General features: G+C 44.3%; 2 protein-coding genes across 3 annotated transcripts in view; one reads left to right on the forward strand and one right to left on the reverse strand.

Annotated features, from left to right (window-relative positions):
- Window positions 1-705, reverse strand: part of ATXN7 (ataxin 7) — a 128997-nt gene extending 128292 nt beyond the window's left edge. For both annotated transcript variants that reach the window (XM_030571334.1, XM_030571333.1), the window contains exon 1: window positions 524-705. In XM_030571334.1, the coding sequence (XP_030427194.1) occupies window positions 524-683 (160 nt within the window). In that variant the 5' untranslated portion in view covers window positions 684-705. The remainder of the gene's footprint in view (window positions 1-523) is intronic.
- Window positions 655-20510, forward strand: THOC7 (THO complex 7). The gene is made up of 8 exons (XM_030571339.1): window positions 655-774; window positions 4002-4119; window positions 7120-7247; window positions 7627-7713; window positions 11646-11703; window positions 18654-18720; window positions 18867-18936; window positions 20110-20510. Exons 1-8 carry the CDS (start codon window positions 756-758, stop codon window positions 20175-20177), a joined length of 615 nt encoding a protein of 204 aa, XP_030427199.1. The 5' UTR covers window positions 655-755; the 3' UTR covers window positions 20178-20510.
- The last annotated feature ends 129 nt before the right edge of the window (window positions 20511-20639 follow it).

Genomic DNA, 20639 nt, shown 5'->3' on the forward strand with positions numbered 1-20639 from the left:
GGTGACAGCGAGGATGGCACCCACAACACGATGCCAACGACAGCGACGAGAAGGACAGGACGCCAACGACAGCAATGAGGGAGACCGCGGAGATGGCACTGGGAACACAATGCCCGTGACAGTCATGGGGGTGGGGGAACGGCGCCAGGAATCCGAAGCCAGCAACCGCCACGAGGGGGATGGCACGAGGAAGACGACACCAATAAGGGAGGCAGCGGCGATGGCGCTGGGAACACGACGCCGACGAGGAGGACGGTGCCAGGGACACGACGCCGGCGACAAGGGAGACGGTTGGGATGGGGCAAGGAACACGACGCTGAGGGGGACGCCACCCGGGACACGACGCCAGCGCTGGGACCGAGGGGGACGCGGGCAGGGCCACAGCGCGAGGGAGGGCAAAGGAAGGGGACGAGGCCAGGGACACGGTGCCAGGGCCATGGCAGCAAGTCGGGGAAGGTGACAGCGAGGGGTGAGACAGGACGAGGCCGGCGAGCGGGGGTGGAGCCTGGCGCCCGCCCCTCACCTGCTGAGGCTGCCCGCGGCGAGGAGGAGGCCGGTTCCGTGCGGGGTGCAGGCCTCGCCCGCCCGCCAGCCGGTGGCGCGGCAGAGCGGGGCCCTGGGTCCGCAGGGAGCTGCTCAGGCCCCAGCCTCCGCCTCCATGGCTGCTGCTTACCCGGCTGCATTGTGGGAAGCTGACCTCACTCACTGCCGCCGCCGCCCCGCCGGCTCCAGCAGCCGCAGCCGCCTTCGCCGTCATGGGGGCCGTGACCGATGGTGAGAGCCCGGCCCGGGCCGGGGTCCGGGTCCCCGCCGCCTCCACCTGGAGCCGAGCCGAGCCGAGCTGAGCCGCAGCCCCAGGCCTCCTCCTTATACAGCTCGGAGCTCCGGAGCACCCCCTCACCGGGCCGGGCCTCCGCCTCGCGCACAGCCCGGGGCTCCGAGCGGCCTCTGGGGCCGGGCCCCCGCCTTATACAGCCCGGGGCTCCGGAGCACCCCCTCACCGGGCCGGGCCTCCGCCTCGCGCACAGCCCGGGGCTCCGAGCGGCCTCTGGGGCCGGGCCCCCGCCTTATACAGCCCGGGGCTCCGGAGCACCCCCCTCACCGGGCCGGGCCTCCGCCTTATACAGCCCGGGGCTCCGAGCCGGCCTCTGGGGCCGGGCCCCCGCCTTATACAGCCCGGGGCTCCGAGCCGGCCTCTGGGGCCGGGCCCCCGCCTTATACAGCCCGGGGCTCCGGAGCACCCCCCTCACCGGGCCGGCCCCCGCCTTATACAGCCCGGGGCTCCGAGCCGGCCTCTGGGGCCGGGCCCCCGCCTTATACAGCCCGGGACTCCGAGCCGGCCTCTGGGGCCGGGCCCCCGCCTTATACAGCCCGGGGCTCCGAGGTTCCTCTGGGGCCGGGCCCCCGCCTTATACAGCCCGGGGCTCCGAGCCGGCCTCTGGGGCCGGGCCCCCGCCTTATACCGCCCGGGGCTCCGAGCGGCCTCTGGGGCCGGGCCCCTCCTTATACCGCCCGGGGCTCCGAGCGGCCTCTGGGGCCGGGCCCCTCCTTATACCGCCCGGGGCTCCGAGCCGGCCTCTGGGGCCGGGCCCCCGCCTTATACAGCCCGGGGCTCCGAGCGGCCTCTGGGGCCGGGCCCCTCCTTATACAGCCCGGGGCTCCGAGCGGCCTCTGGGGCCGGGCCCCCGAGCCGGCCTCTGGGGCCGGGCCCCCGCCTTATACAGCCCGGGGCGCCGGGCCCCCGCCTTATACAGCCCGGGGCTCCGAGCGGTCTCTGGGGCCGGGCCCCCGCCTTATACAGCCCGGGGCTCCGAGCGGCCTCTGGGGCCGGACCCCCGCCTTATACAGCCCGGGGCTCCGGAGCACCCCCCTCACCGGGCCGGGCCTCCACCTCGTGCACAGGCCGGGGCTCCGAGCGGCCTCTGGGGCCGGGCCCCCGCCTTATACAGCCCGGGGCTCCGAGCCGGCCTCTGGGGCCGGGCCCCCGCCTTATACAGCCCGGGGCTCCGAGCCGGCCTCTGGGGCCGGGCCCCTGCCTTATACAGCCCGGGGCTCCGAGCCGGCCTCTGGGGCCGGGCCCCCGCCTTATACAGCCCGGGGCTCCGAGCCGGCCTCTGGGGCCGGGCCCCCGCCTTATACAGCCCGGGACTCCGAGCCGGCCTCTGGGGCCGGGCCCCCGCCTTATACAGCCCGGGGCTCCGAGCCGGCCTCTGGGGCCGGGCCCCCGCCTTATACAGCCCGGGGCTCCGAGCCGGCCTCTGGGGCCGGGCCCCCGCCTTATACAGCCCCGGGCTCTGAGCCGGCCTCTGGGGCCGGGCCCCCGCCTTATACAGCCCGGGGCGCCGGGCCCCCGCCTTATACAGCCCGGGGCGCCGGGCCCCCGCCTTATACAGCCCGGGGCGCCGGGCCCCCGCCTTATACAGCCCGGGGCGCCGGGCCCCCGCCTTATACAGCCCGGGGCTCCGAGCCGGCCTCTGGGGCCGGGCCCCCGCCTTATACAGCCCGGGGCTCCGAGCGGCCTCTGGGGCCAGGCCCCCGCCTTATACAGCCTGGGGCTCCTAGCGGCCTCTGGGGCCAGGCCCCCGCCTTATACAGCCCGGGGCTCCGGAGCCTCCTTCCTGGGCCCGGGCCTCCCCCCGGCATACAGCTCTCGGCTCCTGACCCAGGACCCGCAGCTTTGTGCTTGGGTTCCCCCTGCTCTCCAGAGACCACAGAGCTTGGGGGGCCGTAAGCCCCTCCACGTCACCTTTCTCTGGGGTGGCCCCTAGTCCTGCGTTTCAGTCCCAGAGAGACTCCCCACCTTTCAGGGTTCCTGGTGATCCCCACTCGTCTCCAGTGTTGTGCTACTCGCTTCCCCTAGCACCTGCATTTTGTCCTCCACCCTACCCCACCCGGCTGTGGGCTCCAGGCCTCTCCCGATGCCCCCTTCCCATTCCACAACCTCCCCCCCAGCTGTGGGTGCCATTCTCTTCTTTCCCACCCCAAAGCTACCACCCCAACACACACAAGCCATCACACTGTCCTGGCTTCCAGACTTCCCCATTCCAGATCCCCCCCACTCAAGAGACCCTTTCAGTTTGGGGAACTGAAGGGCATGCTGTTTTGGGGGTTGTCGGGTTTGGGGTTTTTTTGGATATACCAAAAATCCTACTGCCTGCTATAGGAAATGTTCTCTTCAGAGCAAGGCTGTAATGGGAGGGCTATCATTCAAAACCAGGATAAAACTTGAACCAGGGATCTATCATAAACGTAACTTATCTAATGAATTGGAATTAATTTGCAAAATGGACACCATTAAATTAGGCTTAAATAAAGACTGGCAGTGGATGGGTCGTTACACAAAGTAAAACTATTTTCTCATGTTTATATCCCCTCTCCCTCCTTCCTCACAACTTATTGTCAACGCAAATGGACCATTTTGATTACCACTACAAAATGTTTTTTTTTCTCTCCTGCTGGTAATAGCTCACCTTAACTGATCACTCTTGTTAGAGTGCAGGGCCAGCTCTAGCAATTTCGCCACCCCAAGCACGGCGGCATGCTGTGGGAGGCGCTCTGCCGCTCACCGGTCCCGCGGCTCCGGTAGACCTCCCGCAGGCGTCTCTGCGGAGGGTCCGCTGGTCCCACGGCTCCGGTGGACCTCCCACAGGCGTGCCTGCGGATGCTCCACCGGAGCCATGTGCCACCCTCCCGGCAACCAGCAGAGCGCCCCCCGCAGCCTGTCGCCCCAAGCACGCGCTTGGTGCTCTGTGGCCTGGATCCGGCCCTGTTAGAGTGTGTATGGTAACACCCGTTGTTTCATGTTTTCTGTGTGTGTGTGTATATTTATATATATTCCTACTCTATTTTCCACTGCATGCATCCGATGAAGTGGGCTGTAGCCCACGAAAGCTTATGCTCAAATAAATTTGTTAGTCTCTAAGGTGCCACAAGTACTCCTGTTTTTTAATCTAATGTTAACAGCAGAGTCGTGTTTAAAAAATGATTTTCCTCTACTTTAGATGAAGTTATTCGTAAACGACTTTTAATTGATGGAGATGGTGCTGGTGACGACAGACGAATTAATTTGTTAGTGAAGAGCTTCATTAAATGGTGCAACTCTGGATCTCAGGAAGAGGGGTATTTCATTCTCTGCTTTTCCTTATTTAAAGTAATGTTGTCTACATACCAATGTTTAGAACCCAAAGCTTGTTTTGTTTTGAAAAACAGTGCAGTTCATCTTAAAACATATACTTTTATTTAGGCCTGTTGATTAATCACAGTTAACTCACATAATTAACTCAAAAAAATCACAATTTAAAAAAGTAATCATGATTAATGCAGTTTTCATTGCACTGTTAAACAATAGAATACCAATTGACATTTATTAAATATTTTTGGATGTTTTTCTACATTTCAAATATTGATTTCAATTACAAAACAATACAAAGCGTACAGTGCTCACTTTATATTATTTGTATTACAAATATTTGCACTGTAAAAATGATAAAAGAAATAGTATTTTTCAGTTCATCTTGTACAATACCGTAATGCAATCTCTTTATGGTGCAAGTGCAATTTACAAATGTAGATTTTTTTTTGTTACATAACTGCACTCAAAAACAAAACAATGCAAAACTTTAGAGCCTACAAATCCACTCAGTCCTACTTCTTGTTCCGCCAATCACTAAGACAAACAAGTTTGTTTACGTTTACCAGAGACAATGCTCTATGCTTCTTATTTACATCACCTGAAAGTGAGAACAGGCATTCACATGGCACTTTTGTAGCCGGTGTTGCAAGGTAATTTCGTGCCAGATATGCTAAACATTTGTATGCCCCCTTCATGCTTCGGCCACCATTCCAGAGGATATGCTTCCATGCTTATGACGCTCGTTAAAAAAAAATGCGTTAATTAAATTTGTGACTGAAGTCCTTCGGGGAGAATAGTATGTCTCCTGCTCTGTTTTCCTTCATTTTGCCATATATTACATTTATAGCCATCTTGGATGATGACCCAGCACGTTGTTCATTGTAAGAACACTTTCACTGCAGATCTTACAAAATGTAAAGAAGGTACCAATGTGAGATTTCTAAAGATAGCTACAGCTCCACTCAAGGTTTAAGAATCTGAAGTGCCTTCCAAAATATGAGAAGAATGCGGTGTGGAGCATGCTTTCAGAAGTCTTGAAAGAACAACACTCCAGTGTAGAAACTACAATACCCGAACCACCAAAAGAGAAAATCAACCTTCTGCTGGTGGCATCTGACTTATGATGAAGAAAGTGAACATGCATCACTCCACACTGCTTTGGATCGTTATCAAGCAGAACCCTTCATTAGCATGGACATAGGTCCTCTAGAATTGTGGTTGAAGATGAAGGGATATATGAATCTTTACCACATCTGGAATGTAAATATCTTGCAATACCGGCTACAAAAGTGTCATGTGAACACCTGTTCTCATTTTCAGGTGACATTGTAAACAAGAAGCGGGCAGCATTATCTCCTGCACATGTAAACAAATTTGTTTGTCTGAGCGATTGGCTGAACAAGAAGTAGGACTGAGTGGACTTGTAGCTCTAGAGTTTTCCATTGTTTTATTTTTGATTGCCGTTATTTTTTGTACATAATTCTACATTTGTAAGTTCAACTTAATTTTTTTAATTTAATTGACAGCCCTATTTTTGTTACATTTAAATATGGCCATGTATTGTTTACAATCCAAACCCTGCAACAGTTACATAGCTAAGACAATTAGCATCGTGTAGCCATTTTTTGCCAACTTCTGTGATATTGGTATTTTATTTAAAGCCCCAGGTCTTAGAGTCAAGCGATTAGATGAGAATATCTGCTTTCATTTTTTTTTTTAATGTAAGTATCTAGCCCTCATTGGTATAGAGAAAAGTTTGTACTTTAAGCACTCAAAAACCAGAAGGCAAATAAAAATCCCTTTTAAAAAAATCTCATGATTTAAATAAATGATTTCTTTTGAAGGTCTGACTTTTTGTAATGTTTTGGGTTGGTAATATTGAATCTATGCCATTGCTTAAGCATTATTGAGAGACGCTCAGTACTGTTATAATCTTTCTGCTACTGGTTTTACAGCAACTGACAGCTGTAGTAGAGGATAACGAAAAGGTGTGTCCTGGAGAAGGCAGTCTGTTGCTTTTGTTCCTCTGTAAAAAGATGTGTCAAAGAAAAAGCCCATTAAATTAACTCTATTCAAAATGAAGGGGAGGACTTTATTAGAGAGAACACTGTGAAACTAGATGCTTGGAGGAAGTTGTCTTCTGGATGACAGTATAAGCATTGCCGAGAAAGAGTGTTCAGGGCAAGATTTTGTAAAAGAGAATTGACAAAGTAATCCATTTTGCAAATCAAATCTATTCAAAGTAGACACACGTTTTAAATTAAATCATTAACCATTGGAAAACGTCTATAGAACTTCAATGGTCTGACTTGTGAAAAACTGCATTTATCAGGTGTGCAAACAACATAAAGCAATCCTGTGTGAAAATGTGACACAAATTAAATAAACCTGTATCTTCCACTTACCAAAATAAGCATCCGATAGCTATGATGGAAAGCAAGTGTCCATGGAGCAAGCAACTTGCTTTACAATCAATATTTCTATACTATTCCATTGTTATACTATCATTAGATATAAATTCCAGAATGCCCCTATAAAATTATGTATCTGCTTTGTACAAAGAGATATAAGCTCATTGGGGCAGAAATCCTGTCCTCATATGCATTTTTAGAACAGGAGCACCATGGAACTCTAATCCAAGTAGGGCCTCTGCATATTACTGTAATATAAATATTAAATACTAATCGCAGTGGATAAGCAGTCTTCTCTAATGAGACACTTAGATTCACTCATGGATTGTGTTTATTATGTTAATACCCATTTGGCATCCTGAAAATAAACTGAAAGACTTAGTGCTTTAGTTAAGCACTATGGTATATGTATAATTAAATTTTCAAGAATTATACATTAAATGGTTGGAATCTTACATTTCTTCAATTGCTGTTATATTTCATGAGATATTTAGTCTTTTGTGGCATTGTAATAGTAAATGAACATTTCCATTAAAAAAATTTTAACTGCTTAATAACAACTTGTCCACCTTTTAGATACAGCCAGTACCAACGCATGTTGAGCACTTTATCACAATGTGAATTTTCAATGGGAAAAACTCTACTTGTCTATGATATGAACCTCAGAGAAATGGAGAACTATGAAAAAATCTACAAAGACATAGGTAAAGAGAACTAAACTTCCTGAGTTTTTGTGGTAACATCTGTAAGGCAGTTAGTCCAGTATTAAAGTGTGAGACAATTTCTGGCAGATTTAGCATCATTTGTCTGTTTCTACAAATATATATTTATTTCAATTTTTAATGAAAAACACCCATGCACAGGCTTTGAGCATCCTGCCAATATTTAAAATACAAATTCAAAATGCACAAGGGAATACAGTTATATAAAGGGAATAAAAATTTCCAGCAGGGCCAGGTTTGAAGTCAGTTGCCTTGTGACGTTGTAGTTTAGAAAATTGGCTTATTGACAGTTGAGTACTTTTGAATCAAATGCTGTACCTCTTACCTTTGGGGATTTGATTTTTTTTTTTTTTTGGTAAAGAAAATAGCATAGCTGCAGCACATGAGAAAATTGCTGAATGCAAAAAGCAGATCCTGCAAGCAAAAAGAATACGAAAAAATCGCCAAGGTAAGCTAAAATTGGATCGATACTGAAAAACTAATAGCAAAGATTTGTTGTTTTGAGGATGGACTTGGTTTTATGCATAGTCCAAGAAATAAATTACGAAACTATTTTTAAAGAGCACGTGTTCCAAGAAATTATAGTAGTTTTTGTGAATGTATTAATGTCAAAACAGAAATCTGTATTTCAGAATTACTTTTCATTAATAGCATTTGAAATTCTTAGGGTCTGGACATTATTGAAGGGAGGGAAAGACAGGGAATCCCATTTCGATGTGCGAGTATATTCCCTTTTTCTTGTACTTTCCAAACACCTTTGAACTTCTGCCTCGCACCCAGGGAGAACTGGACAAGTCTCCCTTCAGAGCCAATCAGTACTGTTCCTAACTGAAGGGAAGGAACATGGGTGAGCAGAATGGCAAACTTCTACCACTATGCTTCCTGGTCAGGGGAAGAATAGAAAATGATCAATCATCAAACTTCCTTCATGGCATAGTGAAGTCTCCTGTGTGGCAGTGCATTACCTCTGGACTAGTCCAATTTGGAGAAAAATAAACCAGTGACATGTGAAATTAGAAAATTACAGATGTGACCAGGTATGTCAGGGCTAGGTTTGTACCATTATAGTAAAATAAGCAATGGAAAAACCCATATGCCATACCAGAGCAATAAGGCTCTAAATGAGAAAATATCAGTTCCCATAATCAAACTGCTCACTTAAAATTGTTACATACACTTTGAAAAGTAATTAATAAGGAAGCTGTGCCAGCATTTTTCAAAGAGTGAGAGAAAATCCTGGCTCCATGAAGACTGTTTAATCTTTTGAGTACCACGCCCACTGGATAAAGAGAATTCCTACATCCAGTAATAGTGCAGCATGTACGTGTGTGCCATTTGGCGTGCAAAGCATTGTATATTTGAAACTTACTTTTTGAAAAAAAAATTCCTATAAAAACACTTTGCAGACTACTACTTTTAGACCTAAAATTTAGGTTTTTCTTTTTAAAAAATAAAGTGGGTGAAGGGCTTACCAAATCTGATGCAACTAGGAAGATTCCATGATTTAATAACAAATTTATTTTATTGTAATTTCACAACAAGTAATACAATAAATGTGTTCTGCATTCCCTACCTATGCAAAATGCCTAGTGAAGTAAAGTAAAGTCAACCCAGTGAATTCTGAGTGCACATGGCAGCCAAGATGGGGAAAGTAGACGTCAGAGAGACATACGGCATAGTTCGTGGAGACACTATTATGCCAAAAACAAACAAAATTCCCCCCAAACCCAGTGTCTTATGACTAGAGCCCTGCAAATCCGTGGATGTAAATATCCACAGACCATTTTTGCAGATCGCAAGGCAGATGCAGATACAAATTATATATCCATGCAGGGCTCCGCAGCGCACACTCAACCGAACAGAACAGCTCTCACCCAGCCTGCAGGCTCCAGCTCTGCTCTCTGAATCACGCAGCAGCGTGCTGGGTATTCTGGTAGTTGTAGTCCCCAGCTTGCTTAGAGGGAGATAAACTACAGCTCCCATTAGGGAGTGAGCCAAGCACCATTTTGAAGGTGGTGTTCTTTAAAAGAACAGGCGGCAGTGGCTGCGTGCATGAGAGCTGCTGCAATTGTGTAGGGGTGTCCCCACCCACATAGGGAGGTCGGTGCTGCATAGAAAGACCCAGAATTGTAGCCTCCCTGCCTGGAGCGGATTAGGATGTAGGGAAGGGGCGGAATGGGCAGCAGGGCAGGAGGCCCTCTGGGGAGAAGTGGGGCAGGGAGGGCGGGCGTTTGGGGGCTTGACACAGGCCTGCATCACTGCTGCACAGTGACCTGTGGAGCTGTTCAGAGCCCTGCAAATCCACAGACAATTTTTGCAGCTCGGATGCGGATACACCTTTTTGTATCTGCACAGGGCTCTACTTATGACTATCCAGAGTGACCTAAAGGACCTCCTGATACCAACTGATAGAAGGTACATGGGTACATAAAGTTACAGAGTGCCTCTGGGCCTGATACTACATACTGGTCCTCCAGAATGTGTGATGTAAGGTCTTTAATGATGACAGAGATGCTTATCTCCCTCTGATTAGTCACATGCAAATTGAGTATTGTATGGTTCACAGCAGATGCCTATTTTCAGTCTGAGCAAAATGCTAATCAATGGATTGCGAAGACTGAAAGAAGAATATCGCAGGGGTTATCCTATTTATCTCTAAAACAATGAACTTTTGAAACTATGTGGAATTTAGATGAATCCCCAGTTATTCAATCTATGAGGACAAGCTGGCAGGAGGCTTGATTTTAGGAGATGGGATCTTTGCCAAACTGGTTGAAAATGCGGGGGAAAGGACTTGGGGTAAGCTGTCCTGTAGGAGATAGGGGAATGCCTCTTCAGTTAAGTTATGATTTTGTTTGATCTATAACCCTTTGTTTCCAAAATTCTTACTTTCTATCTCTTGAATCTGTGTTCTTTGATAATAGATAAAGTTATTCTTGTTTTCACTGTAAATATAAGTGCTGTGTTTTGAAGTAATCCTGAGTTGAATCTTGCAAGATGGGATGTACTTTTCTTTGGGGAGTTCTCTGCGTGTTCAGTGGAACAGGCGCTGAGCACCCCAGAGGTGTTGGGAGGACTTAGGAGTTTTTGCGTGCCTTTGCTAAACTTCACAGAGAGAGGTGGCCTGGAAGGCAGTGCTTGTGTTGCCAGAGGCTGATTCAGGGAGCTGATCCACAGCAGGCATAGACAAGGCTTCCTCTTGTTAAGCACAGGTGCTAGCGAGGTTCCTCATATCACTGGGGTCCCCTTGGAAGCATTACAGCCTTTCCTCTTCAAGGCCTTTATCCAGCACTGAGAGCTACAAAGTGCACCCATGTGATTTCCAATGTAGGATTGGGGCCAGAATCCAGACTGACACACATACAGAGAGCCAGCAACAAGTCAGTTACTCTCCCTGTACAAACCACATCTGAGGAGTTCCAAGATGTACAGTTGATCACTTCTCATAAAAAGGAGTATATTCATAATTTCAGTGGAAACATTTTAAAACATTCCCCTGCAATATTGTACACTAAAGCATTTTGCTAAGGCACAAAACTAGAAGTTATTGGAAATAAGAATCTTTCTTTGTCAAAGATAAGTAAACACTATTATAAAAACCCAGTACATTTGCCTTACTTGGAGGCAACGGTGTATTCAAATTAGTTATTTTGCCAGTATCTCTTTGCTGGATAATTTTGAACTAAGGTTCTGAGTGCTCTTAGCTCCCATGTATTTCAGTAGAAATTCATGACACTCAGCACCTTGCAGGACTAGGTCTAGATTTAGGCTGGAAGTTAGGTTACTAGCTGTCAAAGGAGTGACATTCAGTTTATGAATAGGATTTTATGATATGATTGCTTATAAGAGCAGAACTGATGATCCAGGAGGTCCCTACCAGTCCTTTATTCTTATGTTAAAGTTTTTGCTTGTGCCATGTTCTCGCTAGTTCTTGATGAAAACTTTATACACACACTGCACAAAGTTTTTCATGTGAATTTGTGGATACCTGGTTCACGTATAGGAACTGGCAAGGCTACAGTTGCCCACATGACTGTAGCTCTGCTCTTTAATTACAAGATAAGACTATTTCTTAAATACAGTATCATAGCATCAGTTTTAAAACCATAGATGTGGTTTGCTATTTATCTAACACACACCAGAAACCACGTATATTTAAAGAGTAAACTATACATTCACAACAAATAGGTATAGGTGTTGAACAGGAGTGAAAAATTACTTGACTCGATAAACTACCTACCACTGTATTTATGGGCCCAACCCTACAAATATTTAGTACTGAGCATGGGTCTTTCCACTACAAGTGGTGCTATTGACTGTATCAGGCTTTAGAAATCCTTACCCAGAAGAGTTTAAAAGTTTGCTTTTTTTTCCTTTCAGAATATGATGCATTGGCTAAAGTAATACAGCACCATCCAGACAGACATGAAACATTAAAGTAAGTATAGGGCTGACTGAAGTGAACATAAGCCAGCAGCTGTTCCGTCACTTAACATAAATCATCTTATTATGGATCTTCAGCATTTAAATCAGTTAAGACATATTGCAGAGGTTTAGTTTATTAATTAACCTACTCTGCAAAATATTTTTGCTCATTCAAGAGCTGCTTCGATTCTTGCAACATAGAACAAATTACATTAATTGGTTTCATGTTTTGGAAACAAACTTACATCTAAAGAGAGAAGATGGGTGGAGCCCCATCTCAGGTGACAGATGAGCAGCAGACCTAGACTTAACCGTTTATGGAGATTCTTTCTATATTGTTAGTTACTGTGGAAAATGTTCTGTTTACACAGGTTTTTGCACAAATGCAAAGAACTCTTTAGTCGTTTTTTCATTTGTATTCTGCACTTGTGTAAACTTTGCCCACCGTAACTATTCAAATGGACCTCAGGGTGTTTAATATTGAGGGTGAGATAATTGTAAGCTAACTCAGTGTTGTTCGTTAAGTATCCTAATTAATGCTTATTGCTTAGAAAATAGTGTCTCTTCATTCAAGTGGTGTTCACTTGATTTTATAACAAACATTTAAAAGCTAAGTTTTTATGCTACTATTGGTGGAGGTTTTTGTACACCATTTTCTTCATTTGTTTGTTTGAAAGGGCTGCAATGTTTCTATGTTTAAAGTTTGGTATGTGGTGACTTTCTTTTAACATGTATATTCCTTAGTATTTTAATTAACTTCCATGCATTTCTGTTCAAAAGTATTGCTATTACTTTGTATTTAAAATGTTATTCATATATTATACTTAGTGAGGGAAACTCAGATCTGCATGCTGATGCAGTCTTGGCCCAAACTCACTGCGGACAGGTTGATCAGAAAAAGAGATGTAATGGCAAAGTAACGTGATTGTCACCAGTTTGGAATTCAGTAGTTGTGCAGAGCATGTAACATACATGCAAAAGGGATGCAATAAATGAGTAGCAGGAAAGCCCCTGTTACTTTGTTTACATCTTCCTAGTATCAGGTGGTAGCCGTATTAGTTTGTATTCACAAAAGCAATGAAGAGTCCAGTGGCACCTTAGAGACTGACAGATTTATTTGGGCATGAGCTTTTGAGGGTGAAAAACCCACTTCTTCAGATGCATGGAGTGATCCTGTTACTGGCTTTTCCTACAATGTCCCCACCTACTCAGTTTATAAATTATTATTCTGCGCCCCTAGTTATTTCCCAATCAGGCAATTTACACTTTCTAGCTGTCCAACTTACCCTACCTGTTACTTACATCACTGGTTATGTGATAGCTGAATTTGGACCAAAATCTGTAAAATTGGATATTTAGTACTGATCAGGCAGGAGGATCGGTTTTGATCTCACAATCTCAAATATTCTAGCACTGTCCTCTGAACTTGATTAAAGATGACAGTCACTGGGTGGGAACACTATAGTTTAGTGTTCTCACTTGAATGTTGCTTATACTTACATATCTGCTTTGCTTTGGCCACCTGCCTTTAAATTACAAAGGGAAGCTGTCATTCCATGTTCCATGATTTTCTATATCAAATGGAAGACCTATAATTGTCTGACTTTAGAAAATACAACTACTAGGATAATATTTTTGAGCTGGTGAGAACATTTCATGTAAAAATTGACACTGCATGCAGCATAGAAATTTCCTATTTAACCAGTCGTTGTGCCACTCATCACTAGGAAGCTCATGATATGTAGATGTCAGAAGTGGCTTTCGTTTTTCAAATAAGGCAGCTGAAACAGTTAAAAGATCATGCATATTTCTTGGAAGGAAGCCACTCTTACTTACCTTACACGTCAGTCATCTGAGCACAAGTGTCCTTAGCAAATCCATAGATAGCAGCAATAGTATTTATCACGTTTGGTTTTCTGCCCTTTCCTTTACGTCATTTTCTCTTCCTATTATTTGTATTACAGGAATATGTGGACGCCTTACTATGGGTTACCCATCTTATGTATTACACCCTGTACAAATACCTAGGAAGAGAGAGTCCCTGCCCTGAAGAATGTATGCTCTAAACAAGAGAGACAGACTAGAGCAATGAGAAAGGGAGTCCCTGCCCTATGTATGCTCTAAACAAGAGAGAGAGAGATTAGAGCAATGAGAGAGGATTAATATCTCAGTTATACAGGTGGAAAACTGGGACATGGAGACTGAATGACTTGCTCAAGTTAGCACAGTAAGAATTGAACCAAGGTCTCCTAAATCCTAGTCCAGTGCCTTAACCACCAAGATCATATTACATAAGACTGGCCATACAGGTCAGACCAAAGGTCCATCTAGCTCAGTATCCTGTCTTCCAACAGTGGCCAATGCTAGGTGCCCCAGAGGGAATGAACAGAACAGGTAGTCATCAAGTGATCCATCCCCTGTCACCCATTCCCAGCTTCTGGCAAACAGAGGCTTTGGACACCATCCCTGCCCATCCTGGCTAATAGCCATCGATGGACCTATCCTCCATGACCTTATCTAGTTATTTTCTGAACCCTGTTATAGTCTTATCCCTCACAACATCCTCCAGCAAGGAGTTCCACAGGTTGACTGCGTGGTGTTTAAAAAAAATAGCTTTTGTTTGTTTTAAACCTGCTGCCTATTTGCTCTCTTGTTTCTGAAGGATGCTTACAGAAATTGCTACAAAGCCAAATACTGCAAGCCAAGAACCACCAATCTTAAATCAGGAGACTTGTTGAATGAAAAGGCTCTTCGCTAATGAAACATAACTGTTTTCATGGTACTCTTAATGACTGCAGAAGCTGGAGAAAAATTGGTTGGGAAAAAGATCCTGGTTTATTGTACATGTACATATACTGGTCATATGACACAATGGGACACGAGTCTAGAGAAATAATTTCTTGACAGTAAGTTATTAGAACTAGCTGTTCCAAATACTAGAGCAGACACAAGGAGAGACTATTTTTGACTTAATCGTCATAGATTTGAAGAGCTGAAAGGACCTGCAATCGTCTAGCCTGCCCCCTGGTATAACACAGTCCATAGAACTTCCCCAAAATAATTCCTATAGTACCTTTTAGAAAAACATCCAATCTTGATTTAAAAATTGTCAGTGAGTGATGGAGAATCCACCACAACTCTTGGGAAGTTGTTCTAGTAGTTAATTATGCTCACCATTAATTTATGCCTTTTCCAGTCTGAATTGTCTGGCTTTCATTTCCAGCCCTTGGATTGTGTTACACTTTTCTCTGCTAGATCGAAGAGCCTGTTATTAAATATTTGTTCCCTATGTAGGTACCTATAGTCTGTAAGCAAGTCACCCCTTAAACTTCTCTTTAAGCTACATAGACAGACTCAAAGACCTCCTCACTCTAGGGCATGTTTTCTAACCCTGTAATCATTCTCATGGCTCTTCTCTGAAATCGCTCCAATTTATCTACGTCTTCCTTGAATTGCAAGCACCACAACTGGACACAGTATTCCAGCAGTGGTCACAACAATGCCAAATGTAGAGGTAACAAACAGGGAAATCTCAAGTAGGAGTAGAGAGGTTATGTATCCTAGGATCACATTAGCTCTTTTGACCTCAGAGTCACACTGGGAGTTCATCTTCAGCTAAGTCTCCATCACAGCCTCCAAATCTTTTTCAGAGTCACTGCTTCCAAGGCTTGAATCCCCCATCCTGTAACTGTGACCTACATTCTTTGTTCCTAGATGTATATACTTACATTTAGCCATATTAAAATGCATATTGTTTGTTAAGACAGCTAAACTGGGCACAAGCACACAGGAGCTAATTCAAGAAGTGACAGTAAGTGAGCTAGTAACAGTGACCACAGTATAATTAGATTCCACATCCAAAGCGCAGGTAGACTACCAAAAAGTGACACTAAACTTCAGAAAAGGAGATTTCAATAGAGAAGGTTAGTCAAAAAGGCCCTAGAGCGAAAAGTAAAGGCAGTAAAAATCCCTAGATGTACCTTGAATGTAACTTAGAAAAATAGTAAGATTGAAGTCATGTACAGTGAACAAAAAGGGAACTGGGAATGCAAGGTGTAAACCATTGTGGCTGAATGATAAAGTTCAAGAGGCTGTTCAAACCAAGGAGACTGCCTTCAAAATCTGGAAAAATCTAACCCGAGTGAAACCAACAGTGCCTGGGGCTCTGAGGCACTATGATAATACTGCGGATAATAAAACAAGAGCATGAATTAAAGCAGGCATTATGAAAGAAGGAAATTAGAAGAGCCAAAGTGGAGTCTGAAGGACAAATAGCTCACTGGGTAAAACCAACAAGAGCTTCTTTAAGTGTAGTGGAAACAGGAAGCCTGCAAAAGAATCTGGGCTAAAGGGAGCAATTAAGGAAAATAAAAACATTGCTGAGCAGAAAACTGACGACTTCCCATCAGTCTTCACCACAGACAATGTTTCTGGTAACAAAGATGAGTTACTGTCATAGATTTGATATGGTGGAAGAGGGGTAGTGGAGCAAATAGATAATTGAAAATGCAGTAAATCATCCAAGAGTAGATATCCAAGAGTTCAGAAGAAGCAGCTCAGCTATTTCATACCCAAGTTAACAAAAATGTGTAAATCTCTCATTAAAAAAAGCTAATGTTCCGAAGTGTTGCAAAGTGGCAAATGTTGTACCCATGTTTTAAAGGCCTTAGAGATGATCTGACTAATTATAGCCCTGTAAGCCTTGCGTCCATACCTGACAAGTTGGTTGAATTGATAATTAAAACCAATACCAAAACATTTAGGAGGTCATGATCTAATAGGATTTAACCAGCATGGATTCAGCAAAGGAAAGTTGGGTCTCACTAATCTCTTAGAATTCTCTGAACGTGTCAGTAAAGTAGTGCATAAAAGAGAACCGGTGGACAATTTCATTCAGTGGCTCTCAAACTTTTTTACTGGTGACCCCTTTGACATAGCAAGCCTCTGAGTGCGACCCCCTCCCTTATAAATTAAAAACACTTTTAAAAATATATTTAACACCATTAGAAACGATGGAGGCAAAGCAGGGTTTGGGTTGGAGGTTGACAGCTCGTGACCCCCTATGTAATAACCTCACGACCCCCCGAGGGGTCCCGACTCCTAGTATGAGAACCTCTGATATAATTAGACTTGCGGAAGGCCTTCAACACGGTCCATCACAAGAGGCTACTAGAGAAGCTAAGTACTCATAAGTGAGAGGAAAACGTACTATGTTGAATTAAAAACTGTCTGAGAGAAAGCAACGAGTAGGATTAAATGGTCAGCTTTTATCCTGGCAGAAGGTTAACAGTGGGAGTCTCAAGGGACTGGACTAGGTCCCGTGTTTAATATACCTGGAAAGGAGAGGGGGAGGGGGAGTAGAGAGGTAACAAAATGTGCAGATGACAAAATTATTCAAGATGGTCAGGACCGGAGAAGACCATGAGGAACTTGAAAAGACCTAAACAAGCTAGGTGAATGAGCAACACCATGGCAGATAAAATTCAGTGTTGATAAAGGCAATTGAAGGGGAAAAATGTAAACTGCTTACCTCTTATAGGGTTCTATATTAACTGCATTAACCCAGGGAGAGGACCTGGCACATCACTGTATACCGCGTAATGGAGACCAACTGCTGACAGAAAAAACAAAATGTTGGGCAACATAAGGAATGAGAGGGAGAATAAATACTGAAAACATAATGCCTTTGTATTAGTCCGTGGTGCACTGTCCTAGCAGTACTGGTCACCTGATCTCACAAAGGATATCGCAGAACTGGAAGAGGTTCAGAGAAGAGTGACAAACATAACCAAACCCTGGAAAATCTCTCGGGCGAAGTGTGGTTGAAGAGGCTGGGATTGCTTGGCTTAGAAAGGGGATGTTACAAAAGTACATAAAACAATAAGTGTTATAGAGAAGGTAGAGCAGGAGCTTCTGGTCTCCCATATAATGCAAGAATAGGGGGGCATATTAAACTGAAAGGTAGGAAATTCAAAACCAACAAAAGGAAATACTTTTTCACACTTCTTAAGCTGTGGCACTCATTGCTACAAGAAGTCATTGAAGCCAAAGAACTTAACAATTAAAAAAAAGTATATGGATTAAGACTATCTCGAGTTATAATTAATGACCACACCATTTTTTGGAGGGAATAGTAAACCTTGTGTTTTGGGGCTTAAGCCAATTTCTAATTATTAGAGAGTGGGGTGAGACCTAATGGCAGGGATGGCAGATTATTCCACATATGCCTATTGCAGGGTTCTTATGCTATCTGCTAAAGCAGTGCTTCCCAAAGCTGGACCGCCACTTGTTCAGGAAAAGCCCCTGGCGGTCCAGGCCAGTTTGTTTATCTTCCATGTCCTCAGGTTCAGCTGATCGCGGCTCCCGCTGGCCGCAGTTCACCATCCCAGGCCAATGGAGGCTGCGGGAAGCGGCGTAGACAGAGGGATATGCTGGCCGCCCTTCCTGCAGCCCCCTTTGGCCTGGAGCAGTGAACCACGGCCAGTGGGAGCCACAATCAGCCTAGCCTGTGGATGCAGCGGCTAAACAAACAGGCCTGGACCGCCAGGGGCTTTCCCTGAACAAGGGGCGGCCCAACTTTGAGAAGCAATGTCCTAAAGCATCTGGTTCCAGCCACTATCAGAGATGGGATATTGAACTAAATGGACTTTCGGTCTGATCCACTGTGGCAATTCTTGTGTTCCTATATGGAGTAGGTAGTTATTTCTTATATACTCCACTGTGCCCTTCTGTTACTGCTCTTGTAAGACACAGGAGTTGATGAAGTAGTGCCTTCATTTGAAAATATCAGGGGTATATTGTGGTGTTTGTTTCTTCCATTTCCAGGCATTTTTAATCAGGCAATCCAGTGTTTTAGCTAAGTCACAGAGAATGATTCAATAATTTTTTAATAATTCACAAAAGTTGTGTGTAATTTGTTATTACACTGTTTGTACTATGACAGTTATTGGAATTTATTTGCAGGCAGCTAGAAGCTTTGGGAAAAGAACTTCAACATCTTTCCCACATTAAAGAAAATGTTGAAGATAAGGTAGGCGTATTCTTTTATTTTGGTATCTATATTTATATTCATATGAACATAATTATGAGAAATCTACTGAAAGTTTCATAGTTCATGTATATACTCACTTAATTGGCCATACTTTAGTTGGTGGGTTGTGTTCTTTGTCATTCTAGCTGGAGTTGAGACGAAAGCAGTTCCATGTGCTTCTGAGTACCATCCATGAACTTCAGCAAACTTTGGAAAGTAAGTGGTTCTTAAATGAAAATATATGGGGCCAAATCCTCCTCTGCTTACTCAGGAGTTGTTCTGTTATAGCCATTAAGACGATTTCCATGAGTAAGGGGAGCAGAGTGTCTTTTTTCCAATTGGCGTATACAAAAAGTAATGCCTTCTAGCACTGAAATCATTAAAGTTGTTGTAGTATCTGTATTTCCTATGTTAAACTACTGCATTCAGCACTACTTAAGTAAGAGAATCTTTTCTAAAATAAAAAAAGTCTTCTCAAAATTTATTCTAAGAGCCAGCTATGATGGAGTAGAGTAGGGGCAAACCTTTCATAGTTTTTAATAAACTCCTTTGAAATGTGATTGTAAAAATAGTGACATATCTGTTACCCTTCAGAGCCACAATATAAAAATATGTTCATAAATATTTGTTGAACTAACCAAAAATGGTGTCTATCTAAGTTACTGATATGGCTCCCATTTCTGTAGTGTTGGACATCTCAATCCTTACTGTATTTATCCTCACAACACCCCTGTGACATAGGTAAACTAATAGGGAACCAAAGCTCAGAGAGACTGAGTGATTTTCCCCAGGACATGCAGGAAGTCTGTGGCAAAGCAGGGAATTGAACTTGGGTCTCCTGACTCCCGCGCTAGAGCTTAACCACTAGACAATTCTTCCTGATATAATCTTCATATAGTATATTCTGAGGCCAGATATGTACCTATCCCAAACAAGACATGTTCCTGTCTTTCCAAGGCTGAATATCTGGCATACTAAGGCTACAGTTTTGTCACGGAAGCTTTTAATAAATTTCACAGCGGAGGTGCAGATGAAAAGCATTAAATGAGTCAGGTATTAGTACTGCTCTGATAAAAGAGTTCACAATGTAAGAAGCCAGGACATTTGTAATGGAAGCTGATACAAACTTTGTGCATTGATATTACAGGATTTTTCATATACAAATACACAAACACTAATTGCTGTAGTAGCTGAAACAGAACCAATTGAGGGGCAAATGTCAGCTTTGAATTAGTGTGTTTTCCCTTTTTTGTGTCACAGTCTTAGTTTCTTAATATTCTGTATAATGCTGTGCTAAACAACTGGGATAACATTCTCCAGTACAGTTTATATATAAATATCAAGTCTAATCTGAGCATGTTTCAATAACAGACACAATCTAAATTTCAGATGATGAAAAACTTTCAGAAGCAGAGGAATCCCAAGAAACTCACATGGAAGCAGAGACTAAACAGTAGACAGACTTTGGACTTACCAAAGAATTTCCATAGCTCTTGAACTTTTTTTAAGAAATGAAATCTTGCTGCCACTTCTGTGAGTTTGTATGAATACTAGTTTTTTTAATACAAAAATACTTGTTTTGTTAGTGCTACAGTAAAACAGTTACTGATCAGTAAAAAGCTTTCATAGACAAAGCGTGGACAGATGCTGTATTTGGTTTAATACAAAAAGCTTTATATTTTGTGAACTAGGAAAATATTTTAGGTTTTTAAGTTGCAGAGTGAAATGTTTCTATACGGTAATCAGCTGTGATGATAAGAGTGTTGGCAATAAAACATGTTTACAAATAATTTTCTCTTTTTTTTTGGAGGCTAAAAACCTAGATTTACAATAAAGTATTACGGCCCTGATCCTGCATTGAGCCCTGTGCCTGTGTGCAGTCACAGTCATGCCAGTAGCCTCTACTCATATGCAGGAGT

Source organism: Gopherus evgoodei, chromosome 7 (assembly GCF_007399415.2).
Source record: "Gopherus evgoodei ecotype Sinaloan lineage chromosome 7, rGopEvg1_v1.p, whole genome shotgun sequence".
NCBI classification, from domain to species: domain Eukaryota; kingdom Metazoa; phylum Chordata; order Testudines; family Testudinidae; genus Gopherus; species Gopherus evgoodei.

Excerpts from the sequence above, each read along its gene's own strand:
- THOC7 (XM_030571339.1), top strand. Across the intron at positions 11,704-18,653 it reads GACAGACATGAAACATTAAA|GCAGCTAGAAGCTTTGGGAA; the intron begins GTAAGTATAGGG and ends ATTTATTTGCAG. Across the intron at positions 18,721-18,866 it reads AAGAAAATGTTGAAGATAAG|CTGGAGTTGAGACGAAAGCA; the intron begins GTAGGCGTATTC and ends TTGTCATTCTAG.